The 14,102-nt window shown below is 37.0% G+C and overlaps 1 protein-coding gene across 1 annotated transcript in view; it reads left to right on the top strand.

Moving 5' to 3' along the window:
• TTC37 (tetratricopeptide repeat domain 37) overlaps positions 1 to 13,381 on the top strand; it is a 109,984-nt gene extending 96,603 nt beyond the window's left edge. The window contains 5 exon segments of the mRNA XM_043972254.1: positions 109 to 261; positions 3,096 to 3,129; positions 3,132 to 3,231; positions 7,061 to 7,184; positions 11,924 to 13,381. Of these exon segments, the coding sequence (XP_043828189.1) occupies positions 109 to 261; positions 3,096 to 3,129; positions 3,132 to 3,231; positions 7,061 to 7,184; positions 11,924 to 12,013 (501 nt within the window). The 3' untranslated portion in view covers positions 12,014 to 13,381.
• Positions 13,382 to 14,102: the final 721 nt, after the last annotated feature.

Here is a 14,102-nt window from a genome sequence, read left to right as displayed (position 1 = left end):
TGATGGCAGGGAACCATTGTTTACTAAATTTACTACCAGAAATGGGAACATACTGGTATTTGATTGGTATAAATAACTAAAACCTCCTGCTCTCTCCCTTTCCTCTAGTGGTTAGCACAGGTGTACCAGTCTCAGGGAATGATGGGTGCTGCAGAGATGTGCTACAGAAAGAGTCTTCAGGTGGCATCCCAGCAGGGTAATTGGAATGGAAAACTGTCAAGTCTACTGAGACTGGCATTACTTGCCCTGGAAGTTTGCATGGTAAGATCCTTTTGTAATTATTATAATGAACAATTTATTCTGTTTCCCAATAGTACACAAGCTTGAAGGCAAGGCCTGTTTTTTCATTTTGTCTTTTTTATCTCTAGCACCTAGGAGCCTTTCACATATATTTATTGCATTGGATTGGATTGTTAAATTGAATTGATGATAGCCTCTCAACATAAATATATTCTGAAAGTTCCTATATTATTCTCTCTTCAGTTTTGGCTTTTTAAAAAAACATCGTGTCATTTTAGACTTGTAACTACATGAGCAGGGAGAAAAATTAAAGACCACAATTTTGTTTTTAAGTGTCTGACTGAACTTTAGCAAAAAAAACTACTAATATTTTGTGATGATGGTATGCATTAGAACTAATCAAAAGCTTGTCATTAATAGTTCAGATTGCCATTTTCATTCAGAATGCCTTGTTAATTTGTCACTTCCCTTAATGTTAGTACTGGGAAGGGACTTAAGGATCTACTCTTACCCCCTAGCATTTTTCTAGATAAGGACAGAGAGGTACAGGGGGTAAAATGACATGTCCAGGTTCTCTCAGCAGAGTGAGTGGCTGGAGCTGGGCTTAACTATGTTTCTTGACTCCCAGGTAAGTGCTCTTTGTATTATCACTGTGTTTCCTAATAACAGTTAATCCTATTGGTGCCAGTGGCTTGTTAGAAATATCTTTTCACTTAAATGGCATTTCCCTCTATGAAAGGATCACCTTTACACTCTGATGTCTAATGACTTGGGCATGAACTTGGATTCTCAAAGGTCATCAGAAAAATATAGTTGTGCTAATCCTATATAGCCGCAAGGGCTTCAAGTATGGGCCTAATGATAGCCTGTTTTTATTTAGCAAACAAAGTTCTCTGCTATATGCAGAGGTCCTGTGCTAGGTTTAGCTAAAACATTGGCCTTTCTCTCATAGAGTTTACAGTCTAGAATCAGAATAAAATACTAAGGGCAGCTAGGTTGCACAGTGGATAGAGCCTTGGAGCTGGTGTCAGGAAAATATGGGTTCAACTGTGCCTCAGACATTTAATAGCTATATGACCTACCGCCAAGTCACTTAACCTCTGTTTGCCTCAGTTTTCTCAATTGTAAAATGGGATAATAATAGCACCTGCCTCCTTCGGGTTTTGTTGTGACTTTTTTTTTTTTTTAGTGAGGCAATTGGGGTTAAGTGACTTGCCCAGGGTCACACAGCTAGTAAGTGTTAAGTGTCTGAGGCCGGATTTGAACTCAGCACTCCTGACTCCAGGGCCAGTGCTCTCATCCACTGTGCCACCTAGCTGCCCTTGTTGTGACTTTTTGACTAGATGTTTTGGAATGTATCATTTGACCCCCACTTTAGAGCAAACTCTCCATGACCTCCATTCATTTTCTACTTTTAGATTAAATTAAATAGTTTTCTCTTAAATCAGCACCCAAATTACTAATGGGTGAACTGTATCTGGATTTGATTGGTCTAACTTCCTTTTCTATTTTGATTGCAATTTAATGTTTGAAACCAGTGTTATTTCTATTCCATTAAAACACTCAGAAATCAATGCTCTTAGAATCTTGATCATAGTTTCAGGAATATTATGAAAGATTCTGTAAGTCTTTTTCTTAAACTTATTTCACGGGGATAGCCATCATTTTCTCTTTTATTATTTCCCTTTGGAAATGGATACTTTTTCCTGAGGCATGAAATAATGTAGCAACACTAAAGTATGTATTTTCTGTTGAGATGTGTACAAACATAGTCACCTATATGAAAATACACATGTTGGCTTTTCCCCTAGAAAATTAAAGCTTAATTAATGCCTCTTACTTAGTGATATTATTCTAAAAGAGAAGCTATGTAAACATTTGGGTACACATTTTCTTTATTAAATCATATGTCATTACTTTCCTGCTGAGAGGACAGCTAAGAATGTAGTTTGTTACTTCATCCTCTTTGAAAACATCTACCAGTTAATACCTAGAATTATAATTCATGTGTAGTTTTATTTTTTGTACATAGTATTTTATTTTTTCCAAATACACGTAAAGATAGAGAGAGAGAGAAATGAATGTTGAAAGCGCTCTCTCTCTACTCTCTCTCTCTCTCTCTGGGGATGAGGCAATTGGGGTTAAGTGACTTGCCCAGGGTCACCACAGCTAGTAAGCATCAAGTGTACTGAGGTTGGATTTGAAACTCAGGTCCTCCTGACTCCAGGGCCAGTGCTCTTTCCACTGCGCCACCTAGCTGCCCCCTAACATTCATTTTTTATAAGATTTTGAGTCCAAAATTTTCTCCCTTCCTTCCTTCCTTCCCTCCCCTTTCACCAAGATGGCAAGTAGTCTGATATAGGTTATACATGTGTAATGTGTTAAACATATTTCCACATTAGTCATGTTGTGAAAGAAGAAATAGATAGAAGGGAAAACAAACACACACACAAAAGTGAAAATAGTATGTTTCAGTCTACATTCAGGCTCCATGCTTCTTTCTCTGGATGTGGAGAGCATTTTCCATCATGGAATTGTCTTGGATCATTGTATTGCTAAAAAGAGCTAAGTCTATCATAGTTGATCTTCACACAATGTTGCTGTTACTGTGTACAGTGTTCTCCCGGTTCTGCTCACTTCACTCAGCATCTGTTTATGTCATGTGTAGTTTTCAAGCTAGTAAGACTAATTAAGTTTTATATATTTAAAAGAAGAAAGGGTTATCCAAATGATAGACCCTTGCTGAAATCCAAATGGAATAATGATGCATTTTCTTGTCATAATTTATTTTAATATAACTGATATACTGAAATGAATTTCAAATTAATATCTTTCCTTTTTTTACATTTTCATAGGCTGATATTTCAAATGATCACTGGCCATCTTTGGTCCAGAAGCTACAACTGAAGCACTAAAACTTTGCGTTTGCCCACTGGCTCTTCTTCTGCAAGCTCTGTTACAATTTCACCGCAAAATGGAGCAAGGTATGTCGTCAATGTTACCCGACTACAACCATTTTTCCATTTAACATCTTTTCTACCACCTTTTTAATCATCACCTAAGAGGAAAATACATAAACATATATTATATGATTGTTTTCAGCCTGAAAAGTGCTTCTAGTTACAAGATGTTTTTAATTGACTGCAGACCAACGGTCTAATGTAACTGTTTTTTAAAAAAAGGATAATGCAGTCTACTAGGAGGTAAGAGTGAGGGTCTAGACGTTTGATATCTTGGATGTAGAATACTCCTGGTATGGAAATTCTCCTTCATTGCATATTAGCAACTTTTCTGTAATTTACAGTCTTGTAGAGTTACCTGGGGCACTGAAAGACTGAAGCAATCTGCCCAGGGTTAGAAAGTCATTTGTGTCAAGAGGCAGGACCAGAACCCAAGTATTTCTGACTCCAAGGTCAATCCTTGCTCTCTAATGTAGCCTTAGTCTATAATAATAGAAATTTGTTGTACCTAGATGAAGGAAGATTATAATTCTTTATTTACTCTGCAATGGTAAGGTCACATTGGGAGTATTTTGTTCATTTCAGAATGTCCCCCCCCCTTTTTTTTTTTTTTAAGCAACGCATTGTGATATTAACTTGTGGTCTGGAAACCATGACAATTAAGAGGTGGTTAGAGAATGGGGGATGTCTGGCTTGGAAAAGGGAAGTTTTCAGGTGGATAATATTTAAAACGTTTGAAGGACTACATATAAAAGATCAAACAAACATACAACTCATGTTAAGTTTAATTTTAAGAACATTTGCCGTTGAGGGTTGTAGGAAAAATGAGACCGTAATGCACTATTGGTGGAATTGTGAACTAATTAAACCATTCTGTTTTTTTTTTCTTTTTTTTCTTTTTGTGAGGCAATGAGGGTTAAGTGACTTGCCCAGGGTCACAAGCTAGTAAGTGTCAAGTGTCTGAGGCTGGATTTGAACTCAGGTCCTCCTGAATCCAGGGCAGTGGTCTATCCACTGCACCACCTAGCTGCCCCCTAATGCAACCATTCTGTAGGAGCATGGTATGTAAGGTGTAATGATTGGAATGACGCCACCTGCTGGAGACTTGCTGTGGAGAGCTCCACCATGAGGAAAATGCCTCAGAGGCATTGTGGCTTTTCCTTGGCATCAGGAAATGACGTTTGCTCATGGGTGCTGTCTATCAAGTCTACCAGCCAATCAACGGGAGGAGCCTCCTATGGTCTGGGAGGAGACAGGAAGAGGAAAGGGAGCCTGGGGGAGAGAGCGCGGGCCCTTTTTGGCTTCCGACTTGATGGTGGTGGCGGCAGAGATTTCACAGGAAAATTGAGGAAAGATAGGAATGCCAGGCTGTTAGAATTCTGTTCTCAATCTTTTTCTTTCTATTTTCCAATAACCCTTAAAAACCTAAACTCGTTTTATCAGTGATTTTTAGTCAGTTTCCCCCAAACTGGGGGAACACATTAGAATCCACATTTAGAATCTTAAAATTACACAAAGGCCTATAAAACCATGCATACCCTTTGACTTAGCAATACCACTACTGGATCTGTATCCAAAAAAGAGATAGAAAACAAAAAGGAAAAGGACCTCTATGTACAAAAACATTTTTAGCAGCTCTTTTTTAGTGGCAAAGAATTGGAAAATCGAGGAAATGCCCCATCAATTGGGAATGGCTGAAAAAATTGTGGTATGTGACTACGATGGAATATTATTGTGCTGTAAGAAATGATGAGCAGGATGCTCTCAGAAAAATCTGGAAAGACTTATATAAGCTGATACAAAGTGAAATGTACTGTGTACAAAGTAAGATGATCAGCTGTGAATGACTTAGCTATTAGCAATACAGTGATTCAAGACAACTCTGAAGGACTTAGGAAATGCCTTCCATCTCTGGAGAAAGAATTGCTGATGTAGGAATACAAATTGAAGCATACTTTTTTTTACTTTATTTTTCTTGAGGATTTTTTTTTAGTCTATGTCTTCTTTCACAACATGACTAATATGAAATGGTTTGCTTGACTGCCACATGTATAACCTCTATCAAATTGCTAGCCCTTCTTGTGGTAGTGGGGTTTGGGAAGAAGAACTGGAGAGAATTTAGAACTTAAGGTTTTAAAATGAATGTTGGGGGGGGCGGCTAGGTGGATAGTGGATATCCACTAGGCAGTAGATAAAGCACTGGCTCTGGATTCAGGAGGACCTGAGTTCAAATCCAGCCTCAGTCACTTGACACTTACTAGCTGTGTGACCCTGGGCAAGTCACTTAACCCCCATTGCCCCGCCAAAAAAAAAAAAAATGAATGTTTGGGGGCAGCTAGGTGGTGCAGTGAATAAAGCACTGGCCCTGGATTCAGGAGGACCTGTGTTCAAATCCAGCCTCAGTCACTTGACACTTACTAGCTGTGTAACCCTAGCAAGTCACTTAACCCTCATTGCCCCGCCCAAAAAAAAAAAAAAGAATGTTAAAAATTGTTTTAATGTGTAATTGGGGAAAAATAAAATACTAAATAAAATTTTTTTGAAAGTCCAAAATAACCCCCAACCAAACCCATTTGCTCTATCTATGCCTATCTTTCGCTATGTAGTGGTGTGCTGTGCTGCCCTGAAGGCAAACCTAGAAGCAAGCACCATAAGTAATAGAGAGGGAGATTTTGTCTCAATGTGAGGAAACTTTATTTTCTTAACGGAACTGCCCCCAGATAGAATAGATGCACTGAAAATTATTGAACTTTCTGTCACTGGAACTTTTCAAGCAGAGGCAGACCTTTTCAGGGATGATGTAAAAGGGATTCTTGCTTTATCTGCAAGGTTGGACCAGATAAGAGACCTCTACTAAAGTTCAAAGAAATAGCAATAACACTTAGTGGATTTGAATGAGTGGAAGCTTTTAAGAGATCAGATGACTAACTTTTAAACCATTCCAGTCAATTTTTAGTCAAATAAAAGACAAATAAATAGAAGTGCTTTCCCCTCTAAGCATTTGACTGATTATATAGAAATTAAATGAAAGGAAGTTATGTTAGTAATATGTTACTAGCTTAAATTTTTTATTTGCACCCCCTTCCGTCTTGTAAAAAAAATATATATATATATATACACACATACACATATATGTGCATATATGTTTATATATGTATTTATTTATTAAAAGCTATTCCAGTGCTAGTTATTGAAGGATATCTAAAAATAAAATCACTGAGTAGTTAGTCCTCTTCTTTTTTAAACAAAAAAAGGGATATTTTATCCATTATATCAAAAGAAATCCTTTTCTGGGATCAGATATTTAAAAAATAGACATACATTGATATGACAACGATTTAAGGAGCCTAGATATTAGAAATTAACTAAAGGTTTTTTTTTTTTTAAAAACTTGGTTTTAACAGAGTTTATTATACAAAACCTGTTTAGATATTCAATGTATTCCTTCCCAAAATACCAACATTGTACAATACAATCAAGTAATATAGATATTTATTAAGCATCTACTAGCTGTGGAATATTCTATTAGTTTCCAGAGGAGATACAAAGTGTAGATAGAACAAATGGAGCTGATGGTCTGGTAGGGGATTAGACCTTCTTGTTAAGCTCTTGTACAACGTTTTGGCTGTTTCCTTTGCTCCACTGTATATCAGAATAAAGAGTGCATGCTTTTTTGTTTGGAAATAGCCAGAATTAATACCATTTTCTTCATTTTGAAAGATTTGAATTAAAAATTCATTAATTTATTTAGTACTGTATCTGCAAAAGAAAAAATCAGAGAATTAGGGATTTTATAGTAAGTAATGTATGAAATGTTGATACTAGTTAGGTTGCTATAAATATCAATTCTGTTTTCCCAGGGAGACACGGCGGCTGTTGGAGAGAGTAGTGTATAAGTCCGAGTATCCCGAATCCATTGTATCAGTTGCACGCTGGTACCTGCTGAGACATTTGTATGCCAAAGATGATTTCGAACTAATTGATGTAAGTAGTTGATTTATTTCAAGGCAATTCATCTCTAGCTTAAGGATTTTAGCATTAAATTTCATAATTCTCCTATTTAAAAAAATACCCATATAATACTGGCAAATAAACCATAGCATATGCTGTGGAATCTCTTATTTTTCAGGAGTATTCACACACCAATCACAAGTTGCACTTTCCAGTTGCCATCTTGCCATGAATAAGGATAAATTCCCTTGTGACTAATAATGGGTTTGGTATTCTTTAGAGCATAGGTCACATCTATTTGTCTCTGTTGTTCAGCAGTGACTGTAGGGGCGGGGGGTGGGGGGGGAGGGAGAGAGACAGAGAGAGACAGAGAGAGAGAGAGATGAGAAGAGAATGTGAATGTGTGTGTGGAGGTGGGTGGGGTAGGGTGTTGGGGAGGAGATGTTTCAAAAGGGAACACAAGAATCAGGGAGGAAAAGAAAGAGCAAAAACTAGCCTGGACTTTGGAGAGAGGGAAATGGTAATAGACCTTGACATTGACATTCCTTATAAAGTTTGAGCTTCTACTTATGATTTATTTATGGGGAGAATAAGTTTTTTATAATCTACATTTAAAGGGAAGTCTTTCAAATGATGTTGAAACTAATGCTTTTATTGGATATCACAGTATTGGGAGAATATTATTTTCCTACTTATTTTTGAGAAGATGAAGGCAGTACTTTTTAAGCTTCTTTAAATGGTCAAAGAATACCACATATGTCAGTTTTTATTTAGCATCCCCACCACAATACATAGGAAGATATGCACTAATAAAGATAACATGAAAGGATTTTTTAAAAAATGTATGCTAAAATGAGGTCGCCTTAGCTGTGTTTAAAAATAATTAAAAGGGGCAGCTAGATGGCACAGTGGATAAAGCACCAGCCCTGTATTCAGGAGTACCTGAGTTCAAATCCGGCATCAGACACTTGACACTCACTAGCTGTGTGACCCTGGGCAAGTCACTTAACCCCCCCACCCCCCCAAATTAAAAGTACATTCAAGTGCTGGCATTTGCAAATAAGCTATTGTGGGACAAACTACTTTAAAATTTTTACCAGGTTTAATAAAAATAAACTATGCCAATTAATGGCAAATGCTAGGAATCTAGAGACTATAGCCAGTGGAACTTAGAGTGGGAAAAGCTTTTAGCCATCTGGTCCCAGTGTGATCTTGAAGCTGATTTAGGATTCTGTGGTTTAAAAAAAACCCTAAACAAACGTCTTGCTTAAATAGGTATACATAACCTTTTACTGTTGCTAAATTTTTCATGATCCCTGTGTCCAGTTACATGACCCCATATGGGATTACAACCACAGTTTAAGAAGTTAGGGTCTGGATGACTGCAGTAAAGTTCACTTAACTGTTTTATAGAATAGTCAGAGAGAGGTTATGCTAATTTCTACTCGGCCTGCTTTGTGGAGTGGCTATGAAGATAAAATTAAATGTTTGTTAAATTGATGAACTAAGTATGTGCTTATTTTATGCAAAAACTGTGCTAAGTGCAGAGGGGAATTTTTTTGTTTTTCAATAAGATGAGCGCTTCCCACAAAGAACTTGCAATGTATTAGAGATCAGTCATAGAATCTCACAGTTTATAAGGAACTTCAGAAATCATCTAATCCAACCCCATACCCAAGAGAGATAAACACTTCAAGGTTCTGTTTTAAGGATCTAAAGTGACTGGCAACTCACCATCTATAAATCAGTCCTTCCTACTTTGAGGCAACTGTAATAAGAATTTTATTATATCTTCTTTTGTCTAGCCACAGTCTGCAGTTGTTACAACTCCACCACTGCTCCTAGTTCTGTCTTCTGCAGCCATAGTGAAACAAATATAATTCCTTTTCCATGTGACATCCCTTCAAATACTTGAAAGCAGTATTCCTATTCACCCTACTTCACTCTTTAAATATCTCCAGTTCTTTTTCCTTTTTTGGAATAATTACATTTTGTATTAATGCAGCCTAAAATTGCACTAGCTTTTTTGGTGGCAATATTATACTGTTGACATTGAAGTTCACTAAAATAAAGCTTAAAAAATTTCATATTAATAAACTAGTATTTATTGAGCACCGTGCTAGGTGCTGGGAATACAAGAACATGAAGGAAACAGTCCCCACTCACAAGACACTTAACACTGGAATTGGATTCACATAAAATGTGCTGAACCATGTCTTCTTCATCCTGTCCTTGTGAAGCCAATCTCTTTGAATTAAAGTGTAAAATTTTATGTTTATTTCTATTAAGTTCTAACTCAATAAAAGACTAATATTAGGAAGCTAAGAAGATGCAGATTCTGCCATACAGCACATTAGCTCTCTTTTAGCTTTGTTGTCCTCAAATTAAAAAACATGGTATGTATGACAAACGTTCATCTGAGTACTTCTATTCCAATGGATCTCTGATCTCCTCTGTGCTTGCACTCCCTCCGGGGCTGCGGGCCACACATAACCCACCCACACCTGAGCTCTGGGCCTCTTCTGTAGCTTTTCCCACACATCCAGGGTGCTTGAGGCCTTCCTTTCTAGGTCCTTTAACATGCCATGGGGCTTCCAGTGCATTACTTGGGCTATGCTGCATCTGTTCTCATTCACTGTTGGCTAGCTTCCTTTTCCAGTAACATATTTCGTGGTTATCATATTTTTAATCACCTTTTGCATATCAGTTGTCTTAATATAGTGCAGCAATTTTATGTCTACCATTTGTGTCTCTATTGACCTTTGGGTCACTGACAATTTTAATCCTTCAGAGATTGTGGTGTTCATGGCTCAAAGCCATTTAGAATCACTGCAAGGATATTGTTTTTAAAAAAGAGCTTTTTGTTTCAGGCAGTATTTGGCATCATTGATGAAGGCACTGCAGTTTTCCAAGTACAATCCAGGGCATTCTTTTCCTCCTAGTTCTTTCTGGGCTTGGTTCGTTGTCTGCTCTCTCTGTCCAAATTATGTGTACTGATGGATTAACTCACTGGTCTGTCCTACTGCATATCATGGTCTGGCATCCTTCACCCACTTTATATATGCATTCCTGGTCTAAACCCTCATTAAGTAGTATCTGCATGTGTAATATTCTGGGATGTGATGCAGTAAGAACAATGTTATTTGTAAGCAGGAACATGTGGAGGACCTCATCCTCTGTAGAGAATTTCTTTTCAGTTTGAACTCTGTGCTTCTTTGGAGATCATAGGCCTCTGTATTTTATTGCTTATTTCAGATTTATAATTAGAGGATCATTGAACAAAATTCTTTGTTGTTTCTATGCAATAGTCTTACGTGATCTTAACATTTGCATGGTGAGGAATATGTTGGAAGGTAGCCCTTAAGGCTATGTAGACAGGTCAAATGCTTTCCAAAAAAGAAGATATATTTTGTTTTTACACAACAACGTTCCAATAAATTTACACTACTAAGTACATTGCCTCAAAACATTTAGGCAAAGCAGCATGAATGAGACCAATACTCTGTGCCACTCTCCTCTAAATTTTCTGTTTCTGTAAAGGACCTCTGCCCTTCCAATCACCCAGGTTCTTTAGGCCTTGATTTTCCACTCTCTTTCTCACATAGCCAGTTGTCAAGCATTAGTGAATCTACTTCCATCATGTCTGTCCACTTTTTTCTACTCCAGCAGCCACCATTGTGTTTTTGTGCTAGCTGCCTTCTTGGAATCTCTGCTTCCAGTTTCTCCTTCCAGTCTATCTTTTTCACAGCTGCTAAAATAATTTTCCTAAAGCAAAAGCTTGATCATATCACCTCCCTGCTTGGAGACCATCAGTATCTCCTCATTACCTTTAGGGTAAAATGTAAATTCCCTGGCTTAACATTTAAAGCCCTTCAGGGACAGGATCTAGCCTGGTTTTCTAGAGTTATTCCACATTCCATATCTCCTTTTATACCCTCTATTTTCCAGCCAAACTGGTTTGCTATTCCCTAGACTTCCACTATCTCTAACCTCCATACCTTTGCACAGATTTTTTTATTTTGGGGGGGGCGGGGCGATGGGGGTTAAGTGACTTGCCCAGGGTCACACAGCTAGTAAATGTCAAGTGTCTGAGGCCAGATTTGAACTCAGGCACTCCTGACTCCAGGGCCAATGCTCTATCCACTGCGCCTCCTAGCTTCCCCCACCTTTGCACAGATTGTACCCTATTGTTTTTGGTTCTTAGAGAAATACAGAATTAAAGTTTGGATAAAATATCTGCCTTCAAAAAATTTAATTTTGATGATAAAGCATGTCATTAACCTATTAAAAGAAAATCCTGGAGCTGATACGATTCAGTAATTAGGTTGAAGAAGAGGTTGGGAATTCTCCATTTTGTAGAATGTGTGGAAATATAGAGTACTTGTTAGAAAAGTCCTGTTCCCTTCCTCCCTTCTCCACTGCTGCAGGCACATTCACATTATATAGTAGAGGTCTGTGGGATGAGGTCCGCTTATGAAAAGGGAGAACTGTCTGTACCTGAAAAGAACAACAAGTGGAGGCAGCCTCATTGAATGAACATTTGACTATAATGTGCTTCCCTATCTGGTGTTTGTACAGCTTAAAAATAACTCATTCTTTGGCTGAACAGTCAGACTTAACAGAATGACTAAGTTTTCCTACTGATCTTGTTCTTGTGTAGTCTGATGTTCTTGTTATGGGTATTTAACATTTACTAGTTATGAACTTTGTCACTTTGTAAGCCCTCCTAACAGTCTTTGTGTTTTTTGTTTTGTTTTGTTTTTTTAACACAGATGCTTGTAGACAATGCTAAAGTCCATGGAGATATCAGAGCACTGGAACTGAATAAGAAATTGTCAGCAGCATCAACATCATCACAGTGATGACATGGATTGCTTGTAGTCAGTGAACTAAAGGAAGCTGTCAGTGGAATTGAGGAATGAATCAAGTCTTTATCCCAAAGCAACATTCTGAGTCTGGCCACCTCCCTTGCTTTCCTACTTTGAATCCAGAACAACTTATATAAATACTCCTTCTCCCTACTAGTCAGTCAGTCTCTCTCTCTCTCCCCTCCCCTTGAGGTGGAGTCTCGGAAGCCCCTAGCCTGACTTTAATTCAGAAAAATCTCATGTTTCCCATTCAAGAGAAAAGTTTACAGTGGGAAGAAAACACACGTCTGTTTAGTTCTACAGCAACAGCTTTGAAGAGTGCATGAATAATGTTTTTTGTGTCTTCAGTGGTACAGAACGCTTTTTTTTTTTTTTTTGCAATAAAGCCTTAATAACCATCATCTAAATAATATGCAAAGACATTTGGAAATGAGCACAATTCAGATGTTTTGTTGTAACATGCTTTTTATGTGATATGTCCTAACAGTCCCAAGATAATTGCTTTTATAGGTAGTAGAATTTAGTCCAACCCCAAACAAAAACTAAATAATACGAATATATAAACTATTTTGTTATCAGTTCCTATCAGATTCCATACAAGAAGAATAAGTGTAAAGGTAAAAGTGCATCTTAAACTGCTGGTATGTTTCTCTCTCTCTCTCTCTCTCTCTCTCTCTCTCTCTCTCTCTCTCTCTCTCTCTCTCTCTCTATATATATATATATATATATATATATATATGTATATATATATGTATAGTGATAATTATATCTGTGGCTGTTTTAAATTGTTCATTTGAAAGAATTTTTGAAGGTTTTTTTTGTGGTGGGTCAGGATTAGGGTGGGGTAGGGAATATGGCTGCTTACAATATTTAATTAATCATGGCAATTTCTTGATTTTGTGATGGCAAGTATTTTACTTAAATGAAATAAAACCATGGCCTGTTTTTAGTACCATGAACAGATTATCTCAGTGTCATATGTAGAAATTTGAAATATTAGATGCCTCCATTATTTTAACTTGTTTGGGTTTTATACTTTTGGGGAAAGTATTTTTGCATTTTTAAAGAATTTATTTTAAGCAATTTAGTTTCCTTATTCCTTTATATTCATGCTTTAAAAATGTTTTTACCTATTTGCTGACATTTCATTTATTGTAGTTATCTATTTAATTCTACCAATCATGTACTAAATATGGCAGTACTATAGATGTAATTGTCTAAGCCAACAGGCTTACATTATTTTATGTGAAGTGCTATGAATTAACGTTGGATTTCTGAATTATAAATTGTACTTCAGTAAGAGTAACTTTTTATTGTAAATTTGTATACAGTGCTATATTATTAATAAAGATTGAAGGATAAAGTGGTAAGGATGGTATCTTCTCTTTTGTACGAGGTTTAGAACTAACCCCAGGAAATTCTTTATGCAGAAAAGTTTAAATTCAATAGTCTCCTCTATTCAAGTTCTTTTAAACCCTTTCTTTGACTTTAAGAATTTCTTCAGGGGGCAGCTAGGTGGTGCAGTGGATAAAGCACTGGCTCTGGATTCAGGAGGAACTGAGTTGAAATGTGGCCTCAGACACTTGACACTTACTAGCTGTGTGACCCTGGGCAAGTCATTTAACCCTCATTGCCCCCCGCCCCCAAGAATTTCTTCACTATCTTCAGAGGACATTATATATTCATATGCTGAGATCCCATAAATTCATATTATGGTCTAAATGTTGGATAAATTTCTATTAAAATATAAATCATTACCCCAGGAAGATAAAACACTTGTATTAAATGATATATTTAGAATGTACAAAATAAGATTGAGCTGAAACAAAGGTTTAAATTAGTTCATTTCCCTCATTTTATTAAATAAAGAAACAGGCCCAGAAGGATGAAATCACCTGTCCCCAAGCCTATAGTAGTAGGGAGCTGAAGCAAGATTTGGATCCAGGACTTCTGACTTTATATAAAGTGATAAGAATCCATAGGATCATAGGAATAAAGCTGGAAGGGATCACAGAAATTACCTAGGGACCACAGAAATTACCTAACTTCCTTGTTTTTATGAATGAAGAGGGCCAAGGGCATT

This window comes from Dromiciops gliroides, chromosome 1, assembly GCF_019393635.1.
Source record: "Dromiciops gliroides isolate mDroGli1 chromosome 1, mDroGli1.pri, whole genome shotgun sequence".
Classification (NCBI taxonomy): domain Eukaryota; kingdom Metazoa; phylum Chordata; class Mammalia; order Microbiotheria; family Microbiotheriidae; genus Dromiciops; species Dromiciops gliroides.
The sequence above is the reverse complement of the archived record's forward strand: the minus strand, read 5'-3'. Positions and strand labels throughout refer to the sequence as shown.